The 26,753-nt window shown below is 42.7% G+C and overlaps 1 protein-coding gene across 1 annotated transcript; it reads right to left on the bottom strand.

Moving 5' to 3' along the window:
• Positions 1 to 7,496: 7,496 nt before the first annotated feature.
• Positions 7,497 to 26,158, bottom strand: ACTA2 (actin alpha 2, smooth muscle). The gene is made up of 9 exons (XM_066243443.1): positions 26,003 to 26,158; positions 20,974 to 21,128; positions 19,320 to 19,448; positions 16,108 to 16,218; positions 14,426 to 14,510; positions 13,905 to 14,066; positions 12,391 to 12,582; positions 10,168 to 10,349; positions 7,497 to 7,788 (listed from the first exon to the last, which is right to left on the bottom strand). The coding sequence occupies exons 2-9, from the start codon at positions 21,100 to 21,102 to the stop codon at positions 7,645 to 7,647; spliced, it is 1,134 nt and encodes a 377-aa protein (XP_066099540.1). The 5' UTR covers positions 21,103 to 21,128; positions 26,003 to 26,158; the 3' UTR covers positions 7,497 to 7,644.
• Positions 26,159 to 26,753: the final 595 nt, after the last annotated feature.

Genomic DNA, 26,753 nt, shown 5'->3' with positions numbered 1-26,753 from the left:
TGTCTCAAATTGTGGGATAGGTCGTATTGCTGAAGGAATATTAGGATATGTGATCATATGCCATTTTTTCTTGCCGATGCCCTTTGTATGGATCAGACAGAAATAATAGTCACTGCTGTGGTCCTTAGGTTCACGCCAAACCATGGGAATACCAAAAGGCATTCCTTTGCGTTTTTCTTTTGTCCAGTCACGAAGCATTTCCTCACAATTATGACACACAATATGAGGAGCCCAATTCTTGTCTTGATTGCCAAGGAGAACTTGAAAATAGGCAATATATGCACGTGTCACAAATGATGAAATATTGCACCTTTGACAATGAAGTGTGTAACAGCCACATATATAACAGAAGGTGTCAGGACTATTCTTACATTTATGCCTACTTGAAGAAGCCATGATTCCATCTTAAAACAAATAAGATGGTGTTTTTATCAGGTAATAATTTTTTACATTTAAAAACAACTACTATTATGTAACAGTGATGTTTTTAAAACATTAATTGCCTTGTGGTTATGTTCAATCCAAGAGTCGTTGCCCTTTAACTTCAATTTAAAAACCAATGCATGCCATTAACTGTAACAAAAAGAAATTAAAATTGCATAAAAACTAGAGCATGCACTAAAAAGTGGATTTCAGATTTGGAATCAGTGATACAGATATATATAGAAACAGTTCTAAAACCTCATGCAACAGAAAATGAAAAAAAAAATTGTTCCCTAGTGTTATCCATTAAATAAGGTGTGTGAATTCCTGTCAGCAATAACATTTTTTACCTATTAAAGCTTTTTTTTTCCTCAGGAAATACATTATTTTTGTTTTATTAAATAATAAATTATTGAGGTGAAATTCACATAACATAAAATTAACTATTTTGAAGTAAACAGTTCAGTGACATTTAGTACATTTCCCAACCACAGGTAACTAATCTGTATTCTGTCTCTACAGATTTATCTATTCTGGGTATTTCATATAATTGGAATGATACAATTTATAAGTTTTTGTGTCTGGCTTCCTTCACTTAATGTAACTTTTTGAAAGGTTCATCCACCTTGTACCATGTGTCATCAATGCTTTATTCCTTTCGTGGCTCACTAATACTCAATTGTATGTACATATACAATTTGTTTAACCATTCATCCAAGGATGGAGGTATGAGCTGATTTCATCTTTTGGTAATTGTGAACAGTGCTGCTATAAACATATGTATATATATTTGGGTATATATTTAGGAATTGCAGGGTCATATGTAATTCTACATTAACTTTTTGAGGGACTGCTGAAATATTTCCCATGTCAGCTGAACCATTTTACATAGCAATATATAAGGGTTCCAATTTCTCCACATCCCCACCATTTTTTTATTTATTCATTTTGAGAGGAGAGAGAGAGAGAGAGAGAGAGAGAGAGAGAGAAAGAGAGAAAGGGGGAGGAGCAGGAAGCTTCAACTCCCATATGTGCCTTAGACCAGGCAAGTGCAGGGTATTTTTTTTTTTTTAAGTGCAGGGTATTGAACCGGCGACCTCAGCATTCCAGGTTGATGCTTTATCCACTGCGCCACCACAGGTCAGGCCCCCTTTTTTTTTTTTTTAATTATAGCCATCTTCATAGGGGTGAAGTGATATTTTATTGTGATTCAGACAGAGCAATATATCATGAAGGTAATTTTTTTAAAGTCAAATTCTGACAATAGAATCAGAGTTGATGAAGATGCCTGAGGCTTCTAGAATCCACTCTCATCACATTCTCATTGTTGTAGGTCCCTAGTCCTAGGTCGTCATCAAATTCATTGGAACTATGTGTAGAAGCAGAATTTTATTTTATCAAAGATAGTCAACTCTGATTGAGTAGGATTAGAAATATAGAAGAGAGAACGACCAATAGGAGGCCCATAATCAAACTCTAAAATACCATAAATACTTTGTTTCCACTGAACTTCATGCTTTATGCTTTTGTAAGGGCAAACTTTTTCTTTAAAAAAAAAAAAACACAAACAAGAGCTAATTTTAAACTTGTGAGATAGGATCCATCTGCTTAATATATTTTTTGCTTGAGTAGACGATGCCATTTTGTTTTTTGTTTTTGTTTATTGCAGAGACAGAGAGAGAGTCAGATAGGGACAGATAGGCAGGAACAAAGAGATGAGAAGCATCAATTATCAGTTTTTTGTTGCAACACCTTAGTTGTTCATTGATTGCTTTCTCATATGTGCCTTGACCGCGGGCCTTCAGCAGACCCAGTAACCCCTTGCTCAAGCCAGTGACCTTGGGTCCAAGATGGTGAGCTTTGCTCAAACCAGATGAGCCTGCGCTCAAGCTGGCTCGGGGTCTTGAACCTGGGTCCTCCACATCCCAGTTTGACACTCTATCCACTGCGCCACCACCCGGTCAGGCAGACGATGCCATTTTGTAAAGACAGACTGATGTCAATGCTTTTAGGCCATTTCTTAATGAGTTTCAGGTTGTAACATATGCAGAGAGATCTAAAGAGGGGAGAAAATAATTGCTCAAATGAAAGGACAGAGGAATAAGTTTTAAAACTAAACATGGAAGGGAAGAAATAACATGATCTAAGAAAAATATGAAAAGAGCATTAAAAAAACTTTTTCCATTGACTTGAGAAAGAGACAGAGGAAGGGAGACAGAAGCATGAACTTGTCATTCCACTTAGTTGTGCACTCATTGGTTGCTTCTCCTTTGTGCCCAGACAGGGGGTTGAACCTGTGACCTTAGCATGGCAGGACGATGCCGACACACCCAGCGAGGGCCAAAAAAACCATCTTTTGATTTGCTATGTCTACAGTGCCACATGTTTTTTGCAAAGAATAGGAAATCTGCTTAAGGACACGTGAACCTCAGGGCTCTGGAAAACCATCATTACAACAGTGTTGGAGTCTGTTCTATCATTGGTTGTCCTTAAAGATAGTGTATGTTTACAAATCCAGTCAGGCAAATTGTAATCATCTATATTCCTTTCAGTCTTAAGGAGCATGAAGTTACCACACGAAAACCATTCTGGAATAGCTGTAGCCACCAGAAGCAAATGAAAACAAGCGATGGTAGTGTTTGGATATTCACTTCCCAGATCTGTTTCTGAAAATGGGATGAAGAATTTAAACCTGAAGGATGAAATGCTTGGGAATGGCACATGAATCAGGGACACCAAATTTCTCACACAAATTTTTCTAATTACTTGTAACTGGCGTATGATTTCAAAACAGACATCTCAGAGAGAAAATGTTACGAACTCTACTTTGGGAAATGATGGTCGAGTCAGAGTCCCACTTGTAAGATCTATGTGTGGTCCAGTTCTTTGGGCTTCTGGCTTCAGTTCCACGGCTGCTGCACACTCTCCAACTCTGGGCCTCTGCCCTGAACACAGTCCTTGTACCCCTATGTCCTCTACCCCAACCTCAACCCCGTTGCTCCCCCCGTTCTTTTTCTAGTTAACTCTTACTCGTTTTTAAAATTTTATATATATTCATATATTATTTTGTATTAGTTTCAGGTATACAGCATAGTGGTTGGACAATCATGTACTTTACAGAGTGATCCACCTGGTCTCATTCATGTGACCATTCTAGAACTACCAATTTTCACTTTTCAATCCTTCACCTTTTTTATGCTGCCATCCCCTCAACCCTCTTCCTCTCTGTCAACCAGCCTGTTCTTTGTCAGTCTGTTTCTATTTTGTTTGTTTATTTTATTCTTTAAATTCCACATATAAATGAAATTATATAGTATTTGTCTTTCCCTGTCTGACTTACCAGTACTTCACTTATCATAATACTCTCCATCCATGTTGTTACAAATGATAAGATTTTATTCTTTTTGATGGCTGAGTAATATTCTATTATATATATATATATAATATATATATATATGTTGTAAAGCCTTTTTTTGAACTATTCATCTATTGATGGGCACTTTCATTGCTTCCATATCTTGGCTATTGTAAATAATGCCACAATGAACATACGGGTGCATATATACTTTCAAATTAATGTTTGGGTTTTTTTCAGATAGATCCTGGAACTGAAGCTGCTGAATTGGCATGAAATACTTAACTCTCACTCTTTAATCCTCTGCTTAAGCATCAACTCCTCAGGAAGGTTGCCCCTGAACTCCTGACTGGTACCTCATATATTTCCACTTTTATAATCCTCACAATTCACCTGAGCTACTGGTTAATGTCCATCTTCCTCTTTATGTCATTCACACTATACCTCTCCTAGCTCTTCAAACACTGCTTGAATTGACTTGGCTCTCCCTGGAGTAAATATTATTTAAACATCTGCTTTTTATACTCTGGTATGGACCATATCCATTTCTAATTCTTTCTTTCTTTCTTTCTTTCTTTCTTTCTTTCTTTCTTTTTTCTTCTTTTCCCTCCCTCCCTCCCTCCCTCCCTCCCTCCCTCCCTCCCTCCCTCCCTCCCTCCCTCCCTTCTTCCCTTCTTCTTAGACAAAGTGAGGACAAGATAGGGAGAGAGACACAGGAAAGGAGAGAGATGAGAAACATCAACTTGTAGTTGTGGCACTTTAGTTGTTCATTGATTGTTTCTCATACATTCCTTGACAAGGTGTGGGGGCTCCAGTTGAGCCAGTGATCCCTTGCTTAAGCCAGTGAACCCACACTTAATCTTGTGAGCCCTTGCTCAAGCCGGTATCCTCGGGGTTTCGATCTTGGATCCTAAGCATCCCAGGTTAACATTCTATCCACTGTGCCACCATCTGGTCAGGCATTAGTCCCTTTTTAATGTTTTTTTGGTCATATTTTTTGTCCTTTTCTTTGGTCATATCTTTTTCTTTTTTTTTCCTTTGGTGAGAGGAGTGGAGACAGTGAGACAGACTCCTGCACTCCTGCATGTGCCCCCACTGGGGTCCACCCAGCAACCCTCATCTAGGCCGGTGATTGAATCAACCAAGCTATTTTTAGCTCCTGAGGCTGACATGGTTGGACCGAGCGAGCTATCCTCAGTGCCCAGGGCCGACACTCAAACCAATCAAGCCACTGGCTGCAGGAGGGGAAGAGGAGAGAAGGGGAGAGGGAGGAGGAGAGAAGCAGATGGTCACTTCTCTTGTATGCACTGACCGGGAACTGAACCCAGAGTATCCATACATGAGGCCGATACTCTATCCACTGAGCCAACCAACCATTCCCCCCTTTTAATGTTTATTTTATTGATTTTCTAGAGAGGGAGAGAGAGACAGGACATCAATCTGTTCCTGTATGTGTCCTGACCGGGGATCAAACTGGCAACCTCTGAGCTTCAGGATGATGCTCTAACCAATTGAGCTATCCAGCCAGGGCTGGTCATATCTTTTTGAATAAGCTTAAATGCAGCAATAGTTTCTGGTCAGATGGACCTGTGCTGGCCCTGAGAGCCGCCTACCTCACTACGATGGGAAATCCTTCTTCAGGCTGCTTTGTGTTGTAAATCCTACTAAGGAGACTCACACTCAGCTTGACTGTGCATCCAATGCTACATGGACAACCAAGAACTATTCACTTAAAAAATAAGTAATGCTTCTGCCCATGTATCTGCTCACAACAAAGGCTGCTTGATGTAGATCAGTTTTACTAGAAACCCATGTTGTCTTCGGGGTCACATGCACCTGTTGTGGGAAAATTGGTGATCATAGAAGAAGGCTGTTATGAGAGAGAAGAGGAACTGGGAGGCAGACATCTATATGCGCTGGTCTTGTCTCCTCAGGAGATGCACACAAGGCTGTCGATAATACTTTGTCACCTGTCCAGCCCTTCACGTCACTGGACATCTTATGTCAGCAAGAGGAGGACTCATTGACTTTGGACAGGGAAAAAGCATGTGAGCACTGTAGCTGAGTGCTCACAAAGAAAGAACATTTCATTAAGCACATGCAGTGGATGGTTCTGGTTTTTCTGATCTTTACCTCTGGCCATGCCTGTTTCAGCTTCTTTGCGACTATGCCAAGCGCTCATTCCTTTACCAATGAGCTTGTGCCCTCTAGTGGCAAATATAAAGTCCTGCAGTCATGCCCGGAATGGTTGGTGCTTTTTGCTTAAATGATAAAAATGATCTGTTCCAAGTATCTATACACTAATCCTTCAGTTTATGTCTAGTGGGTATAAAATTTCCTTGCCCAATAAGCATACATTTGCAACTGGAAAATTTCCCTCAATCACAGCATGTTACAGTGGTTCTCAATTTTTGTGGTGTAAAGGTATCATCAGAGAGGTCTGATTAAAACTCAGGTTCTTAACCTCAGTTCCAGAGGTTCTAGATCAGCAGGCTTTGGATAAAGCCCAGGAACCTGCCCATTTAAAATGAGCCCCTGATGGGGTTGGCCCGCGTGTCCTGTGCTTTAAGAAATGCTGGCCTAGTGGCTGAGTCTGGGTTGGGAGACAAGCTCAAGGATCATATCAGGTATATTTCCTAACCACTCCTAACCTCAGTTGCTTCATCTGTAAAAAGGCAGCGATAATACCCCTCTATAGGGCTGCTGTAGGATAGAATGAGGCCCTAATATCAAGGGCTTGCTACAGTATCTGCTCATGATAGGTAGCCAGCACATGCCAGCTCTTATTCTTTGTAGTATTAATCCTAATTTGTTCAACCTGCAGAGCTAGAGAAGACCAGGGGAAGCTTTAGACCAAATAGGCATTCAGTCTTGGGCCCTGAGATCGCCACAGTGAGATGTTGCCCTGGACAGAAAGCCCTCACTCCCAGGGACAGCCAGGGGCTGCTGACCCCACTCAGTTTTTGCACACAGAAGGACGAGCAGTTCCCCTGCTAGAAGATGTTTTTAGACATCTTTATTCCTCCCAGGTCAGAAGGGTAAAAGAGAAGTTGAAGTGGGTGGCTCTGTTGCTTCAACTATAAAATGGGCACGATACTCATATTTTCACCACATAGTTCTGAAGACCAAATAAGTGAGGTTATGTGTAAAATCTTTAGTATGATTATTGACATCAACGGTCCTTGTAAAGTATTGTTATCTGTCCCATCCCTTCTGGTGTAAATACATTGTTAGCACCATTTTCAGAGACAGATATTGATCACGAGAAAGGAAACAAATGATCCAGATGTGTAATGAGATTTTAGTACGTTATATATATTAAAATCATATATATGTGTATGTATATGTATGAATGTATGTACACACACATATACACACACCCATTAGACTTAGACTTTAAGAAAACAATTAATACACAGCAAGGTGTAAAGGCAGTGTGGATTATCCTATTATATTACTTTATACTATTTATACTATTATATTACTTTAATGTATGTTTATATATATCTCCTGTGTATTTACAAATTCTTTCCACCAACAGCATTTAGTTGGAACTTCCTGTATTAACATGATTCTACCCTTTCCTGGGAAGCGTACGCATACTAATCGTGTCATGTACTTGGCTGCACCAGTAGAGGGAGCTACTCTGCAACGGGTGAGGTCAAAGAAACAGAAGTGTGTGACATCTGGGTGCTGATCAGAGGCAAGGCTACACAGGTTACAGGTAACATATTTCAGATTTATTAAAAAACACATAGGCAATGAGTCAGAGCTTTGGCTAGGAATGATATGGAGAAGAATTGAAGGCATTATTCCACAAAACATTCACAGTTGTGTGCTAGAGACAAAGAGAGCAGAGAAGTAGTTTAGAAGCATTTGCGGTGGACAATGGATGGCCCGGCTTCGTCATACTCCTGTTTGCTGATCCACATCTGCTGGAAGGTGGACAGAGAGGCCAGGATGGAGCCGCCAATCCAGACAGAGTATTTGCGCTCCGGAGGGGCAATGATCTGTGGTCAGCATGAGAAAGAAAGGCCATTAGTGCACTAGGGCAGGGCCTGGGCTTTCTCCAGGGTCCGGATTTGGTGCATCTGGCTGAGGTTTCACGGACACTGGGGACAGTCTGGGCTGTCAGATGCCTAACCTTTAACCTGACCCTAGCCCTTAACCCAAGGGGGTGTGAATAGCTTCTGGATTTAGAGATCCTTCAATGAGCACATTTGTTTTTCTGGCTTCCTTTACACAATCTATTCCAAAGCATCCATAACACCTCTACCACATTCAGTCTACTGCTGGGCAAACTGAAAGCTGTCCCCGAATCCTGCAAGGTCTCCAATGAAGAGCCCCGATGTCTTTGATTTCCAGAAGCTGTGTCTCAGAACTCAGCATGACATGCTTTCTATACTAACAACCATCAGCGTCTCAGTGAGAGATTTTGATTGTGCCAGAACTTATACTATGCAAGTCTTTTCCCACCTGATTAAGTCCACTAAGCTGCACTGAGATAACAGTGAGGGGCTCAGGAGTCCCTGTTGGGATGACCATTTCCCTGGGATGGGTCCCTGGTGAGCTGCACTGGCTGGCTCTCTCCACTGCACAGGCTTGACAAGCAAGGGCATGCTAATCTTAACTAATGAATGATTTAGATACACAGTGCAGTGAATCAGGCCAGGGGTCTTATCTACTTGCAGCAACCTCCAAAATGGCCACAGTTGAGCAATTTCAAATTTCACTCCAGACTTGGATACTTGGATAGAAATGAGTATGAATATGTCATCCAAACAAAGAAGGTGTTTCTGAAATCATGGTAAGAAGGTTTAATTTCCGTTTAGACAAAGCTCTGGTTGCACATTTATTTTTAATATGAGTAGTTAGTATTTGCTGAACACTTATTATTTACCAGGCACTATATTAAGCATTTGTCCGAACACGTATTATCTCATTTAGTTTTCATAACCACTTCTAAGAGTAAGTATTACATTACTCTCATACTACAGAGGAGGAAACAGAGACTAAGAGAGGTTTAAGTAACTGGCCTAGCTCATACTAGATGTGTACACATCAGACCCCATATAACAACTCGGACCTCTCCCAGGTGTTTTTGATTTGGTTTTGTTATATTTTAGAAGTAACCCTTTTATTTGAGATAATTTTAGATTTACGGAACAGTGGTAAAGGTAATGCATGGAGTTCCTGTAGACCCCTCACCCAGTTTCTCTTTCCCCTAATGTCATGATCGTGCCGTACTAGGTTTTTAACAGTTTTCTCTTACCACACTGGAGTCAAAAGTTCCACATTCATTTCTAATCAAGAAACCAGGTTTGGAGAACTAGGAAGTACTTGACCCAAGCCACAGCCTCTCTCTGTAATATATAGCCCCAACTTGGGCAGCTTTGTCAGGGAGCCCAGCGGCTGGTTTCATCTTCCTCCCTTCCACGTGGGAGGAAAAGGGGCTAAGAGCAGATTACAGGGGCATCAAGAAACACCAGCCCTCAGGAAACAGTCTCTTCTCTCCGCCTGCAGTCCTTTAGAGCCCGAACTACAGAGAGAGAGCATGCTTCTGTCTCAGCCGCTTTTATGTGACCTGCATACCCTTTCTAAAAAAGAGAAGGGAGTGCGAATAACAGAACTTGTTTGGATACTTCTAATGTGTGTGATCTGCACCTGGACTGCCCTTCTCCTATTTCGTGTTTGAGGGTCAGAGGGTCCCAGCGTGGCCTTCTGATGTCACAGAATAAAAACAGCGTTTGAGAAGTCACCGCTCACATCTAAGGCTGCCTCCACAGACTGACCTCTGTTTAATCTCTGAATTCCCTTGACTGGGGCTGAAAACTCAAATAGTACAGGGGTCCTGCGTGCCCCAGGGAGTGAGCTCGGTCATCTGGAGTTATTCTCTGCTTTTGAGCCGCTATATCAAACGGTGCGCCAGGCAGAGACATGGAAATCAAATTCTCACTCCTGGTCACTGAGATGTGACCACAGTTAGCAGTAAAAGGGGAGTATATGTTATTGAATCTCTAAGGCTTAAACCTCTTTAGAAATATGTCTGGCTCCTCTGTAATTTTAAAAAATGTTCTACATATAAAATGCTCTATTTTGTGATGAGGAAACAACAAAATATATATTTTAAAGAGAAATAGGCACATGGACTGCTCAGGTGAAAGCAGCTGATAGACGATAATTATAGATGAAATTTTGTGTAAGATAATTCAATTTCTCTTATGAACTGGATTGCCTTACATCCTATAAGGTATGGAACTTGTGGACGTGGACCCACTGCCTAGTCCTGAAACCCATGAGCACACGTGACTAAGATGAGGTTTCTAAAGAGGCATGGCTGGTGAGAAGGTAGGTGCCAGCAGCAGCATGGCCGCGGGGCCTGTTACTACCTTGATCTTCATGGTGCTGGGTGCCAGGGCCGTGATCTCTTTCTGCATGCGGTCAGCAATGCCAGGGTACATGGTGGTGCCCCCGGAGAGGACGTTGTTAGCATAGAGGTCCTTCCTGATGTCAATATCACACTTCATGATGCTGTTGTAGGTGGTTTCATGGATGCCAGCAGACTCCATCCCTGGAAAAGAGACATGAGCCACGGTCCTTGGTTGGTGTGCAAAACCGAGGTCAGATATGAAAGATCTATGATGTGGAAGATCTTCCAGACTTCCAGAGACTGAGGCTAGCAGACATACTAATCTAGGAACAACCATCTTAGAGACCGAAAGGTCCTTGTAATGCTTCATGTTATCCTACTTCTTGTCTGCTGAGGAGGCCGGCTGTAGCACCTCTGGGAGGAGGGGGCGGCTACAACATATGTCACTGAATTTTAATAGACTCACTACTATGCACGGTCTAAACCAGGAGCAAAGCCTTGAGGCTCCTGTAGAAGGTGCCATGTGGAGCCAGTATCACAGCCATTGCTCGGAACTCTTGAGACCAAGGCTCTCTCTGGCCGCTGCCTTGTTCTCACCCGTTAAAGCAAAATGGTGCTGAATAATTAGAAAAGTCCTTTATCCTATTTAAACAGAGACTCATTTTTCTTCAATCTTAATAATATTATTTTATTTGAACTTTTTGTTGATTTCTGATGTGGGTCTTTTGATAATTTCTTTTTTATTTATTGATTTCAGCAAGAGAGAAAAGGAGAAAGAGAGAGAGAGAGAGAGAGAGAGAGAGAGAGAAACATCTCTATCAGTTTCTACAGGTTCCCAAACCTGAGATTGAACCAGCAACCTCTATACTTTGAGACAAAGCTCTAACCAACTACGTTATCTGGCCAGGGCTGATGTGGGTCTTTTGAAAAGAATGTCTAGATGGCCCATCATCTTTTGCAGTTCAGGGATGAATAATAATAAAATACTAATACTAATAGTAATGATACTATTATTAGTATTATTAACACTAATAGTAATAATAACATTTAACTATTTTTTAAAAAATGGAGCCTGACCAGGAGGTGGCGCAGTGGATGGAGCATCAGACTGGGAAGCGGAAGGACCCAGGTTCGAGACCCCGGGGTTGCTAGCATGGACCCAAGGTCACTGGCTCGAGCGGGGGTGGGGGGTTTACTCGGTCTGCTGAAGGCCCGTGGTCATGGCACATATGAGAAAGCAATCAATGAACAATTACGGCATCACAATGGAAAACTGATGATTGATGCTTCTCATCTCTCTCAGTTCCTGTCTGTCTGTCCCTATCTATTCCTCTATCTGACTCTCTCTCTGTCCCTGTAAAAAAAAAAAAAAAGGAATATACTAACATTTTATTTTTTAATTGTTATTTATTTTTTTTATTTTAGCCAGAGAGGAAGAAAGAGAGAGAGAGAGAAACAGGAACATCCAGCTGTTTCTGTATGTGTTTGGACCGGGGATCGAACCAGCAACCTCTGCGCTTCGGGACAATGCTCTAACCAACCGAGTTATCCGGCCAGGGCAATACTTAACTATGAATTACTGGCAATATCTAATAATTATTGTGCACTTGTTTTGCGTAGTCGCTGAGCTAAGTGCTCCACACATATCTCATGAAATTCTCACAGCCACCCCACAACCTAGACACTGTCATAATCCTTATTTTCTAGGTGAAAAAAAAAATGAGACTTAGGGAAGTTAAGTGACAGTCCCAGGAGCATGAAAGTAGAACTAACACTCAAACCCAGTCTCACCCCTCCCAGAGCCTGCCCTCTGTAAATAGCTGTGCCAACCTTTCCCTCTATCTAGGTCAGTGCTAATGTGGAAGCAGGACCTTCCATTGTTCTCTCCCTTACCACTGCCCAGTCTCAGCACTCAGCACACTCTTCCCATACACCCGGTGGCTCCACTCTGTCCTAAGCACAAATAATTGACTCTTTCACCCTATACCACACACCAAGAATGCTTGTGGCGTAACTACAATATAGTGTTTTCTGGAATGGGGGGGACTCCTTTCCTGGCCTTCTTAAGTCTTTTCACTTGAAAAATGTGACACTCTCTGCCTTGCCCTGGTTTAGAAATGTTTTTGGTTCTTGTGGCCCTGTCACATGTCCCCACACTCAGAAGAGTCCTGGTGGTCAAAGGCTGGCTGAGTAGGGGAGGATAGGGTGGGCTCCCCTTCCCAGGCGGGGCGCTGTTGCCTACCGATGAAAGAAGGCTGGAACAGGGTCTCCGGGCAGCGGAAGCGCTCATTCCCGATGGTGATCACTTGTCCATCAGGCAGTTCGTAGCTCTTCTCAAGGGAGGAGGAGGAGGCGGCAGTGGCCATCTCGTTCTCAAAGTCCAGAGCTACGTAGCACAGTTTCTCCTTGATGTCTCGGACAATCTCACGCTCAGCTGTTGAGATACAAACGTTAGGATTTGCACAAGTGGTAAAAATCCACCTGCCCTACCTCGGTCTCTCCCACAATACCAGTTCCTTCAAAAGTGTGTAAGTTTGATATCCGACTAGAGAAAGGCACAGAGCAGGAAATCCTTTTGTACGTTGTGCTTTTTGCAGTGTTAACTGATTGCAATTATAACTGTTATAATTATTTTAAAAAACAGTTAGTTATATTGGATATTCAGTTGACCTGGAAGTCTTATGCTGAAGCATCCCCTTTATGTCCTCCACAATTTCCAAAAAGCTCTGGAGATCCATGTCACCTTGTCCAGGTAGATTCCAGTTCCAACCCTCGGCATTGTCATCGCCTTCTAGCGAGAGGCAGGCCCGGCTCAGGACCAGTCCTACCAGGGGTCTCCAGTGGTGCACACTGAAGGCGGTGTGGAAGGGCGGGCACGCAGATGCCTTGCAGGCTCCTGCACCCTGAAGTTCTAAGCTATGGTTCTATCGGGGTCCCGGGGAACCCTTTGGCGGTATCTTGGGAGTTATTTGTGGGAGCAGAGTCAGAAATAAAATTAATTTAACTCTTGCTCCCAAAGGAGACATTAACATCTTCAGGGCTCTAACTTGGAGTCTATAATAAGCCGCAGACACGTCCAGAAATCTAAACGTTTAGATAATACCAAACCGGCGAGGGGAGGGCAGGCAGCTAGTGCCAAGGGCACTGAGGGTGTCCCAATGTCTCTGTGACATCGACTCTGCCTCTTGTGGGTGGAGACCAGGTGGCGCCAGTTCAGAGTCCGAAGACACATGGATCACTGCCTGCGGGGCTGGTCTTAATACTAGCTAGTGGCTATTGCTGGATGTTCCACATGTACAATCTCATTTAATACAACAATCACGTGAGAGATGGTCCATGATTACTCTCATTTTACAGATGAGGAGACTGTGGCTTAGCAAGGCTGGGAAACTTGTTCAAGGTTGCACAGCAAGTTAGTAGCAAAATTGGTCCCCAAACCCTGTCTAGATGTCTCCAAAAATTGCCGTTCACCACGGCATACTATCTTCAGTCTCTTTACTCTCTTTTCTATTTGCCAATGGAGAGGATTAAAAATAGTTATTATCACTGTTCTTCTCAAAGAAACAGTATAATAATTTTTAATTTCACCCAGTTTAAAAAAAAAAAGAAGCCATGCTTGGCTCTGGGCACTGGAGTCAGGCCCTGCCGTCTGCAAGGCTCCCTGCCTCATTTCTTTGGACAGTCTCTGTGGTCCTGTAAATTACTACAAAGAACACGCTGCCCACGCCCTCTCCCTTTCATTCCCGCAGGCCTCGCCTGTGGTCACAAAGGAATAGCCGCGCTCTGTCAGGATCTTCATGAGGTAGTCGGTGAGATCTCGGCCAGCCAGGTCCAGACGCATGATGGCGTGGGGCAGGGCGTAGCCCTCATAGATGGGCACGTTGTGGGTGACTCCATCTCCAGAGTCCAGCACAATACCTGGGGACAGTCGGACACAAAAGAGGTGACCACGGCAGCTGGCACGTGGTCACTCGCTAGTCTAAGAGAGGGGGGATTTCTAGTCTGTTATTTGAAAAAAAGAAAGTATTTGGTAGAATAGGAGAGGGAGAACACGGTTTGGGGAAAAGAAAGAATAGGACGAGAGAAACAATAGAAGTTCTGCTGGCATTATGAGCTTAAGGGCTCATTTTTAAAAGTGACAAGAAGACTATTGGGGCTGGGGTCAGCCCTGTCAATTCTATGTAACCCTCGTCATTGCAACCTACACATTTATAACCATCAAAGCCTGTAACTGACGGCGTATTCAGTGGAGGCTCTCATTCCTCCCTGGCACCTACCAGTTGTACGTCCAGAGGCGTAGAGGGACAGCACCGCCTGAATAGCCACATACATGGCTGGGACGTTGAATGTCTCAAACATAATCTGCAAAGCAATCCAAAGAACTAAGTTAGTGATGCTGCCAGTCTTAGCAATAATGTTCAAGAAAGTGCCCTCTCGCTGATGAATGCAGACCTTGACTTCTCTGGTATAAGGAAAGAAGCCCTCTAAACTTGAAGCTCAGACTGGTTGTGATTAGCCTCGTTCTGTGGTTTGTATGAGGTTCCACTTTTTTTTTATGTAGTGGCTGGGTCAATGCCAGCCCTAGAGTCTGGCCACAGTGGAAGGAGCCCTGCTTCCTGGCAGACAAGAAGTGCCTGCTGGTAACAGAGGGCCACGTGTGAATGCCAACATCCTACCCCATGCAGTCCAGGGACAAGAGTAGAACCAGGCCTCCTCTAAGTCACTCTTGACAAGTTTGTGCACAGTGACGTGCCCACAGGCCTCAATTTTTCCCTATGCAAAACCCTCCCAGCTCCCAGCTCTGTTTGCTAGAATGTACGACATCACTTGCTAGAGAGCCATAGTTTTCAGTATTTTTCTGCCTTCACACCATTCACAGGAACAATAATGTGCATCAAAACCTGTGTTGCTACATGGAACAATTTCCCAGCACACAGGTGTTTCCCTGTAGAGAGTTAACTGTAAGGTTCAGGGAGCCCCGCCTCCCACCAACTCCCCAGTCTTTACATTTACTATTCTCCAAGCCCAAAAGATTATGAGTCAATTCCAGGCTCTGCCACTTCTAGCTGTGTGACCTTGACACTCACCTCTTGTATTTAAGCCTCGATTCCTTAATTTACATGATTAGTGTAATCGTAGGTCCTGCTTTACACACTGTTTAAGATTTAAAGAGACAATGCATGCAAAATGCTTAGCCCAGTGTTGAGCCCCTGTGAGCATGAAATTGATCTTAGGTGTTTTAATTAATGAGCTCATCCAAACTGGATACTTTGTCTGGTAGGTAGAATGGATGGTTTTCTGCTATAAGGTGTCTGAGCTTCAGACAAGTCACTATAACAACAATAATAACTATTAAGTGGTGAATATGTAGTATACCAAACACCAAAGTACATACTTAACATTTGCCTCCCTAATCTTCACATCAAGCTTTTGACAAAGAATACTATAATATTAATATTCTCAACTTTTATTCTTTTTTTAAATTAATTTTAATGGGGTAACATTAATCAGTCAGGGTACAGAGGTTCAGAAATATTCTCAACTTTTAAATAAGGAAACTGAGGCTCTGAGAAATTAAATAGCTTGTTTAAACTCACACGACTGACTAATAAGTGACAGATCCAGTATTCAAGCCCAGATCTGTCTGACCCCAGAACCAAAACTCTCCACTGTACGTTATCCTGCATTTTGAAACGACTTCTTCTTAGAAGTTTTCCACCTAAACATGTCGATTCTTCAATTAAATCTTTTCAATGTCCTGTCGCTCTTGGAGATCAAAGGGGAATAGTTCCTGCAGTAAGGGTGTGAGTACCATTGGGATGTGCCCGCCCTTTGGAACCCCCGAGCTCCTGGAAAGTTGTCGGTCTGTGAGGGAACGGCTGGGCGGGGCCAGCTCTCGGCTGCTCTGTACTGGACTTTGCCCAAACCCAAGGGGCTAGGTTCTGGAGTGGGTGTTTACCTGCGTCATTTTCTCCCGGTTCGCCTTGGGGTTCAGGGGGGCTTCGGTGAGCAGGGTTGGATGCTCTTCAGGGGCGACACGTAGCTCGTTGTAGAAAGAGTGGTGCCAGATCTAGGGCGACGATGGAGAAACACAATAACGTGATGTTGTGGGGAGCACTGCAGGGCTCAAAGGGGGACCAGAAGGAGTGAAATAAAACGAGGACCAAATCAAATGTGACGAGTACTCATTATGTGTTCACATGTTTACCAATGCGGAGACAGCAGCGCCAAGGCTCTGGGTGCCAAAGGTTATGGCTAATCAAAGAGTGAGCAAAAACCCAAACCAGGCAGGAGGGTGTAATGGTCAAGGGCACAGGCTTTGCTCTTGAACTCCAGTCAAATCTGAGTTCAGATCCCTGCTCAACCACTTTTGGGTTGTGTGAACTTAAGCAAACGTTAATCCTTTCCTCCTCCAGTCTCACCATGGCTAACACGAAACTTCATTAGTGTGTCATTGGGAAACCCTAGCGTCACTGTTTAGCCCAGTGCTTGGCCCAGGGTAAATGTTATTATTCAATCATATCTCTTTTACATCTATTTTAGTTAATGTTCATGGAGAAATGATTTCGTTCAGTTAAGAAAAAGGAAAAATGAGTGAAAACATGAATGAATAGATGAAGTTGGCCTGAAGATTTAGTTGCCATTTTTAATACTTTAAGGAAATTTCCCTCTGCAATGTACACTGAGCGAACACAGGTCACCAGCTTCCGGTCTGCACCTCCCCGCCCCCCCCCCCCCCCCCCCCCCCACACACACACACTGCCGCCTGGGAGGAGCTGCCTCCACAGGCACGCTCTGGACCTTCCGTTCCTGGGCACATGCTTAGCCTTCAGGTATTTCCAAAGCCAGTGCCTATTTATAGCACATTTGTGTGAATGTACTTTGGACATCAGTGTGTTTTTACTTTCTCTTTCCTCCCTTGGATGCCATAAAGAACAAACCGTTGTACAAAGGGCTAAATTGATTATTTTGAAAAGCATGAATATTCTCCACTAGCATCAGGAATATTTTATTTACACAGAATTAAAACAAAATAAGGACTGCTGGTGAAAAATTATAAATTAACAGAAGCCAGATCAACTGTATATACTCTTTAACTTGTTCCAGTTTTTTTGGTTTTGAATTCGTGGTTTCTGGAAAGGAAATGAGATTTCTGAAATGTCTTCGATAATATAAAAGCATCAGAGTGCTCAAGAAATCCTATCGGTTATATTACCTGTTTTTACTACTCTGAAACATCATTTAAAAAACAACCAACCTTTCTCTTTCCCTTTCCAAGAGGACACTTTGGATTTAAATTTTAGAAATGATGAAATGCTTAATTCATTCTAAAGAATCTTCTCCAGGGGCATACATCTGGGATGCTGGCAGCTCCGTGGAGAAAATTTATAGGAATATTTTCTCACTCCTATTACTATACTTTCCTCAGTGCAACTTTGTATTAAACACATTGAGACTCTTAGAGTAAGCAAATCTAATGAAATGCCATATTTTTAAAAAAGCTGAAGACCCAGAATTATTACTGATAAATTCTAGCAACACTATTTTTATTTTAAACTGATAAGTGTGTGTGTATGTGTGTGTGTGTGTACATGGGGTGGATAAATAAAAGTCCTAATGTTGTGGTTCTAATATATTTTCCTCATTTAAAAATTTTTATGTCACTTTCTCATTATTCCTTCTTTTTTTTCTCTCATCACTTGTGTTTATGTGGTGCCTAAAAAAACACCAAAATTCTAGGATTTAACTCATCTCTTCATTAGCTCTTTTACATGGGTTTGAGAGATAAAGACTTCTCTTATCTCCATCACAGAGAGATACTTTTTAAAATATTTATTTTAAACTTTGTCAGGCCTGACTAGGTGGTGGTGCAGTGGATAGAGCATTGACCTGGAATATTGAAGACCCAGGTTCGAAACCCTGAGGTCACTGGCTTGAGCACAGGGGTCACTGGCTTGAGTGTGGGATTATAGACAGGACCCCATAGTCACTGGCTTGAGCCCAGAGGTCTCTGGCTTGAAGCCCAAGGTTGCTGGCTTGAACCCAAGGTCTCTGGCTTAAGCAAGGGGTCATTGGCTTGGCTGGAGACCCCCACCCCGGCAAGGCACGTATGACAAGCAATCAATGAATAACTAAAGTACTGCAACTACAAGGTGATGTTTCTCATCTCCCTTCCTGACTGTCTCTATCACTAAAAATAAAAACAAACAAATGAACAATAACAACCAACAGAAAACGTTGTCAGTTATTGTGCTTCCACATGTTGAGAGACATGCAGGAATATACCAAATCTGCAACAGCACAGCCCTCATTACTGTTGTAAATCTAAAAAACTTTCTTTTTTATAAATACTCAGAGTGAGTTAATGAAAAGCTTTGAAGAATGAATAGCATGCCTGACTGGTGGTGGTACAGCTGATAGAATGTTGACCTGGGATGCTGAGGTCCCAGTTTCAAACACGAAGGTCACAGGCTTGAGCGCAGGCTTATTTGGCTTGAGCATGTGGCCTCAGGCTTGAGCGTGGGATCATCAACATGACGCCAGGCTTGCTGGCTTGAGCCCAAGGTTGCTGGCTATAGCAAGAGGTCACTGGCTCAGCAAGAGCCCTCAACCCCTTCAAGGCACATATGAGAAGCCACCAATGACCAACTAAAGTGCCATAACTATAAGTTGATGCTTCTCATAGCTCTTCCTGTCTCTCTCTCATTTCTCTCTCTTTCTCTGTCTCGGTCTCTTTCTTGCTTTCAATGAATAAATAAATAAATAAATAAATAAGTAAAATGAGTGGGGTGAAGCTACTCCCAGCTCTTCAATTGTTCTTTACCTGCATTGCACTAAGATGCAGAGCCATGAGCCTCTGATGAAAGAAGGATCAGCCTCTTGGCTGCTACTCGGACCATGCAGGTCCTAGCAGGTAATCCACTTGACTGAGCAATAGACTGTGAATTCCTACTGCTGGCAAAGGACAACTGTTCTCACAGCACTGCCTTCCACTAGTTAGTTTATAAACACTGTTAGGCAAGGAAATTGTTTTGTTTGTTTTTTTTAAAGAAATATTTCAGGATTTGTTTTCTCAGTGATAATCTAGAATAAACATTAACACGTAAAAGTGCATGATGGTATGAATAGGGCCCACAGCGGCGGGCTCAACCTGCAGCCAAGCTTCAGTACCTTTTCCATGTCGTCCCAGTTGGTGATGATGCCATGTTCTATCGGGTACTTCAAGGTCAGGATGCCTCTTTTGCTTTGTGCTTCATCGCCCACATAGCTGTCTTTTTGTCCCATTCCCACCATCACTCCCTAAAGAGATTTAATGAGTCAGCTTTTCCCAGAATTTATGAATTAATGACAGCCCAATCGCAAAGGGTTAATTTATTGTGAAACAAAGTTCCTCTTTTGGTACCAACAACAATATGCTGAGTCATGATCACTATGTTCTTAAGCAACATCCCTCAGTTGATTGAAAATAGGTCCAAATCAGCCTCCAGATGGCAGAGCACCCCACAGGTAACACAACCTCACATGGGTGTTTACCTTCTGTGTTCCTTGATGAGCTCTGTTGGGGCAGAGATTGTGTCTGTCTGGTTTGCCACTATAACAAATACATACATGGCCCATTTTTGTCATGCAATGATTATTGAATGAGTATATGACACTTTATATATAAGTGAAATGGCATTTTGCCTCTTATAAATGCTTTAAACTGTACTTTAAACCTACCACCTTACTCAAGGATATATGAACATTATTTTTTAACCATTATGAACAAAAGTATTATATCTACAAATGATCATTCAGTGCTTGATTTCTGACGGATAAATCCATACCAACCAACATTAAGACATCTATCTGTCTGATGTATGTTTTTAATCATTAAGATGTTGCTTAAAAAAAGAAAAAGGAATTCTCACTAGGGGAATTTTAAACTGCACTAGAGAGACTGCTCTAGAATTGCAAAATAGTCATGGTTACCACAGATCGGTAAATAACGGTTTATGCAAAATATCTCCACTGCACACAGTTCAGCAGAGACAGAGTTTATTTCTTGGGGGAGGCTTCTATTATTTGTTCTTGTAAATATACACCAAACTGAGAGTCACAAATATCAATCAGCTAGGCTCAATGTACAAAATGCATTGCTGATATGAATGAGAATTTCTGAGATGAAATTCTCAGTTTTTACTATGTGGCTTCCACCAAAATTTTGTTTCTACATAACATTATGTAAAAAGTTACTATGTAGCTGTCCAGATATACTTTGTTGACAGCTAACAGTATGTAAAATTACAGTTGGTAGCAAAGTTTACTTTCATCTAACATCAAGCTCTTTTTTTTTTTTTATTCATTTTTAGAGAGGAGACAGAGAGAGAGAAGGGGGAGGAGCTGGAAGCATCAACTCCCATATGTGCCTTGACCAGGTAAGCCCAGGGTTTTGAACCGGCGACCTCAGCATTTCCAGGTTGACGCTTTATCCACTGCGCCACCACAGGTCAGGCACATCAAGCTCTTTAGGAATGAATGACCTGGGCTTGTAGTGCAGTTTCTCTCCAAAGAGTAGGAATGGTATGCATCAGGTAACTTGTCAGTATTTCTGAAGATGATGATGATGATGAGGATGATAATGATTATATTTAAACAAAAAAGAACTTATGAAAAAGGGGCAGACTTATATCTGATAGACACCCAACAGATAATCTATGTTGTGTATGATATTGGCACTTGTTCCTTGCCATTAATCATCAGAAGAATATTTTAGAAAATTTACATAATTTCTGGGCAGCAAGCAAGCCCTGTTTGTCTCTGTTCCAAATAGAATTTTGCTCACCTGATGTCTGGGACGTCCCACAATGGATGGGAAAACGGCCCTGGGAGCATCGTCCCCAGCAAAACCAGCCTTACAGAGCCCAGAGCCATTGTCACACACCAGGGCGGTGCTGTCCTCTTCTTCACACATCTTGGCTGGACCCACGTCACAAGGTCCTGCAGGAAACAGGAAGTTTGCCCCAGCTGTAATCTAGCAGTTGTGATGCTTATCTAACCATTCCCATCTTTCAGGCTGTGTTTGGGGACCCTCCTCTGCTTTCTTAGAGCACTCTCGCCTGACCCTTATCTAACACAGCATTTATCTCAAAGTACTTTAATTAGACTGCTACCTTTTTATAAGTCAAAACTCTGACTTCCATGTTCATACAGCTGACCTCTAGTCCAGTGGCTGGCCCTTTAAAAGTTTACTAAATGAGCAAATGAATGAACAACTATGGAGCACAGATAGAAATAACAGACTATGAGGCCAGATATTGACAGGGGCAAGTCACTCGTCATATATTAAAGACTTGTTTGAAATTTGCTGTCCGTATGCACCCAAATTCACATTTTTAAAAGTTATAACTTTAAAAAAAATTTTTTTAATGTAGATTTTGAAGGATAAACAGCATGTAAAATTTTGGAAATGTTGGAAAGCTGAAATTTTTTTTTTTTCCGAAGCTGGAAACGGGGAGAGACAGTCAGACAGACTCCCGCATGCGCCCGACCGGGATCCACCCGGCACGCCCACCAGGGACGATGCTCTGCCCACCAGGGGGTGATGCTCTGCCCCTCCGGGGCGTCGCTCTGTTGCGACCAGAGCCACTCTAGCGCCTGGGGCAGAGGCCAAGGAGCCATCCCCAGCACCCCGGCCATCTTTGCTCCAATGGAGCCTCGCTGTGGGAGGGGAAGAGAGAGACAGAGAGGAAGGAGAGGGGGAGGGGTGGAGAAGCAGATGGGCGCGTCTCCTGTGTGCCCTGGCCGGGAATCGAACCCGGGACCCCTTGCACGCCAGGCCGACGCTCTACCACTGAGCCAACCAGCCAGGGCCTGGAAAGCTGAAATAGTTAATGTAAAATGTTTAATAGAAAACATTTTTTTTTGAATCCTGGGGACTTTTATTTTATCCTTGGAAAAACATTAGGACCAATAAAACTTTCTAATAAGAAGGTGCTTTAAATTCTAGGGGCTGAAGTTTTTCTCCATTAATAAAAATCATGGCTAACCTGAAAGTCCAACAAGTAAATTACAGATTAAGCAGTAGGATACTTTGCTGCCATTAAGAAAGATAAAAGGATCAGCTATAGGTATATTCTTTTTTCCCCCCCTATATTAAGTGAGAGGTGGGGAGGTAGAGAGATAGACTCCCACATGCGTCTCTACCAGGATCCACCTGGCAAGCCTCCTATGGGGCAATGCTCTGTCCATCCGGGGCCATAGCTCTGTTGCTCAGCAACCAAGCTATTTTAGCACTTGAGGTGAGGCTATGGTGCTATCCTCAGCCCCTGGGACCAACTTGCTTGAATGAGCCATGGCTGTAGGACAGTGGGGAGAAAAAAAGAGGAAGGGGGAGGAGGAGGGTTAGAAAAGCAGATGGTTGCTTCCCCTGCGTGTCCTGACTGAAAATCGAACCTGGGACATCTACACACTGGACCAAAGCTCTACCACTGAGCCAACCTGTCAGGGCTTATAGGTATATTCTTATGTAAGAATAATAGGTTAGAGAGAGTAACACTGTATGATCCCGTTCAAAGTGCATTTTTATACATTACAAAAAGATTAATTGTTTTAACCAGGATGCTGATGGGGGTTATTTTGAAGTAGTGGGTTTTGTAGGTGTTTTTAATTGTCTTCCATGGGGTCTGTAATATTTTCTGGATTGAACATGTATTCTTTTTTAAAAAAAAATTTTTATTATTTTTATTTAGTGAGAGAGAAAGGGAAGGAGAGAGAGAGAAAAAGAAAGAGAGAGAGACAAGAGTATCAGTCTGTTTCTGCATGTACCCTGACCGGAGATTGAACCAGCAACATCTGTGCTTTGAGACAATCCTCTAACCAACAAGCTATCTGGCTAGAGATGAACATGTATTTTTTAAGTAATAAAACAATATTTTAAATATTTTACCCTTAGGCTTGGATCCTATAACAAAATTGGAAAGGCTGGAGCAAAAAAAAAAAATCCAATTTACAGGTTTGGGAAATTGAAAGCCTATTAGAGAACATTTTCGTCCAATGCCCTTATTTTAGCAAATAAAAAAAAACAACCAAGGGTAAGATTTGCTCAAGGGCAAGTAAGGCATTAGAGGCAGAATTGAACCAGGGCTACCCCTTGGCTTTTAATCTAGATTCCTTTCCATTTTTTTCCAGCAGAATTAGGTGGAAATACCCTGTTAAGAGAGGGACACCCAGAGTTCCCTGCCTGACTTTGAGATCTTAGGATTTCAAGTCGAGGAAGATTCTTCTAAATTGGTGAACTCATTGCACACCTACACCTAGATGTAAAAGGCAACTCTTTTAAGAAAAAAAATTTAAGGAACATTTTTAACTCTTTTAAGGAAATTTCTGGGAAGCAAAGACTAGAAGCTATTACAGCTGGAGTTCTGCTACCAGGGATCTCAAACTCAACTCAGCATGTGGGCCGCAGAGCAAGATCACAGCCGTTTGGCGGGCCACACTAGGTCTACAAAAGGCAACTGTTACGCAACACTTTTCTCACTGCAGTTGAAAACAAAAAAAAATCAGTACAAAATTGTTCGGCGGGCCGCATGCGGCCCACGGGCCACGAGTTTGAGACCCCTGGACATTCCCATAAACTCAGTGCCGCATTTTTTCAAACACCTAGAACTTCCACAGCAGGGCCTCATGTCACATGACCCTTGACAAAGAACATAAACCTCAATTGAGAGGCTATATTTTAAAATGCAGGGCATGCACTGTTATCTCTCCAACTAACTAGCAAGGAAACCAAGAGTCAAGGACTTGAAGTGATTTATCCAAGATTCCCAAACTGGTCAAGTTAGGACAAAGGAGATTACAAACGCCAATCATGATAGGGTTGGACTCTGGAGTCAGACTGCCTGGTTTGGGATTCAGGTTTCACCACTTAGAAGCTGGATGGCTTAGTAAATTATTTAACCTCTCTAAATAACAGTTTATCTATAAAACAGCAAGAGTATCAGTACACATCACATAGAGTTCTTATAAGGAGTAGATTTTTTTTAAAGCATTTAAAATTATTTTTAGTGTCCTATATATTGTGAGTTCTCAATAAATACTTGTTTTACAATGATTATCATTAACGTCATTATATGATTATTATCATTGCTAGTCTTTGCTTTCTCTCCACGCTGCCTTTGGGTTTAGGATGAAAACCCTCAACTTGTGGGGTCCATTTGTAAGAATGAAAAACCATGCCTTGTAAATAAATGGCTTGCCCTTTCTTTTTCACCCTTCCTTTTGCTTTCCAGACACTGCACTATGTGGGGCCTTTGAGCGATCCGGCTCCTTTCCTAGCAGATTGAGAAGGCTGGAAAGAGGTGAGAAGTGGCTGGAAGGGAGACCAATCAGAGGAGCAGTCAAGAGTCCAAGGCGCTTGCTGGAGGTGCCGGCACAGGGATGGCAGCATCCCATCTTTGAGTGTGCTAAGCAGACTTTGCAAGCCAAAAGGAAGAGCTGAAAACAGGATAAAATATTTGGAATAGGACACTTGAACAATATGATGGGATGTTCAGCATGAATACACGTCCTTAACAACCCTTTTGTCGGGCAGGGAGGGTTTGCGGGAGTTTCTGAGTATGCTGTAAAAAAAAGCAGGCTGACCCTCAGCATCAGCTACCATGCAGGAAAAAAAAATCTCAGGATGCAGTAAACGTACTTTAGAAATAAAATAAAATAAAACAAAAATGTCCCAGAGGGGTTTCGTCATCTCTAAAAGGAGCACTGTCATTACACAAGAGGTCTCTGTGTTGCCGGAAAGAAGCTGGCTCAGTGGTTTACAACGCTTATCTAACCTGCGTGAGCAAGATGGTTTGGAGCACAGCATTTCCTAATTAGGTAAAGCACACTCGAATGTCTGCTTTTGGAACTGCACCCAGGTCAGGGGGTTTGCTCTGACTGAGTGCATCTTGTGCCAAAAAATGAGTAGCTAGTAGGGGTGGGGGTGGGGGAGAATGTTGCCGTTCCCAGCTCATCGGGTCTTAAAAAAGCAAACCATATTTAGACATGAGCCACAAAATGGAAGGAAAAAATCTCAGCGTGAAAACTCCCAGTTTGGGGCTGAAGCTGCCAAGCCCTGATTTCAGCGCGGTTCAGCCTGGGGTGGCAGGGCTGGCTGCACAGCCCCGCAAGCCTCAGCAGGCTGAGAGAAATGCAAACCAGACTTCTGGCGGGCTGAAGCACAAACAGCTGTCAGATGCTCGCTCTGCACCCCCCTCTTTATTTGCAGAGAAAGATTCAGCTGGTTTCCTGCTGAGCTCTGTTAAAGTAAGTACACCAACAGACCTGCTCAACAGACACACCTTTCCCACTGAAGACACCGCCAATTAGAGCCGGAGGAACCCAAGAGGAAATAAACAACAGCCAATACCAAAGACGAGGCAACGAAAATCCACTTCCGGATACCTTTGCTTCAGCAAAAATTCTGTCCAACAAAGATACCCCACACCACATCTGAACCCCAAATACTGGAGTTTCCCATGCCTAAATATAAATAAACATGTCTTATGCAAATTATAAAAATGCAAAGAGCTAGGTTGCATCCCTGAAATGTGTTACAAGATCTGGGCTGTTGGTTTTAGTATAAGCAGATTTTATAGGTAACACCAAGATTTCATTTCATTTTCCTCTTCCTCTCCTCCCCCACATCAAGCTGTCTTCTTTCTAATGTTAGGTAATTAAAGCTAAAAGTTACAATCATTTTAGTAGTACAGTCTTCATTCAAAAATTTCAAAGTGCATGAGCCAGCCAATTCCCTTTGGACAGCGTCTGACGATACTGGGTAACATCAGAGCTGCTGGAATCTGTAAGTCACATCCCTGGGCAGTGCCACTTACCCTGACAGTGCTGGCTGGGCTTCTTGGCTCTGGGTGATGTTCAGGGAAGCTGACGCTGAAGGGTTATATAGCCCCTTGGCTGGCTCCCCTCCCACTTGCTTCCCAAACAAGGAACAAAGACAGACTTGAGCCCGTCGTTCAGTCTAACACAACCATATAGGGACCTCAACACAAAACTCTCTGATCTGGGTGGCCAGAGGCCTGGGTCTCTTCCACTGCATTCCACTGCTCTGCTCATGAAATGGGAGGCAGCTCAGCTGCCTGTGGGAGATAAACACCCCAAGCCTTCAGAACAACTGCTGAACCTTCCAGACACCGAGCTGGTGCAAGGGGGCAGATGCGAGGCACGGACTGCACATTCCTCAGAAGATGCCAGCCTGCTGCCCTGCTGGCATTTTCTAATGAGCTGAGAAAGAAAGGAAGCAACCTTTTAGGAACTCTTCAACAAAGGTGGCCAGCAAGAGAGAAAGACATTGCTACCATTGTCCATAAATAGATGGAGGGAATGACGATTTTATGGTAGTCAACGCTGTATTTATAAATCAAGTTCACGAGCAGCGTTAATGGAATAGGAATTGAAATGGAGAAAGGACTGATAGGCTGTGTTTCACAGAAGAACTTGGCTGCCTGCATTACCATAATCACCTTAATCCTTTGGTACATTAGATTAATTTTGATAAATTTAGCAGCATGATTAGGAGACATCTTTTTAGTAGAATGTCCATGCAGCGTCCTGTCACAGTAGCAGTTT

This window comes from Saccopteryx bilineata, chromosome 9, assembly GCF_036850765.1.
Source record: "Saccopteryx bilineata isolate mSacBil1 chromosome 9, mSacBil1_pri_phased_curated, whole genome shotgun sequence".
Lineage (NCBI taxonomy): Eukaryota > Metazoa > Chordata > Mammalia > Chiroptera > Emballonuridae > Saccopteryx > Saccopteryx bilineata.
The sequence above is the reverse complement of the archived record's forward strand: the minus strand, read 5'-3'. Positions and strand labels throughout refer to the sequence as shown.

What these genes read in the sequence shown, in the direction of transcription:
- ACTA2 (XM_066243443.1), bottom strand. Translation starts at nt 21,102, where the DNA reads ATGTGTGAAGAAGAGGACAGCACCGCCCTGGTGTGTGACAATGGCTCT. An exon ending in TGGGACGTCCCAGACATCAG is followed by an intron (nt 19,449 to 20,973) that starts GTGAGCAAAATT and finishes AAATCTCTTTAG; the next exon opens with GGAGTGATGGTGGGAATGGG. An exon ending in GTTCCAGCCTTCTTTCATCG is followed by an intron (nt 10,350 to 12,390) that starts GTAGGCAACAGC and finishes TCTCTTTTCCAG; the next exon opens with GGATGGAGTCTGCTGGCATC.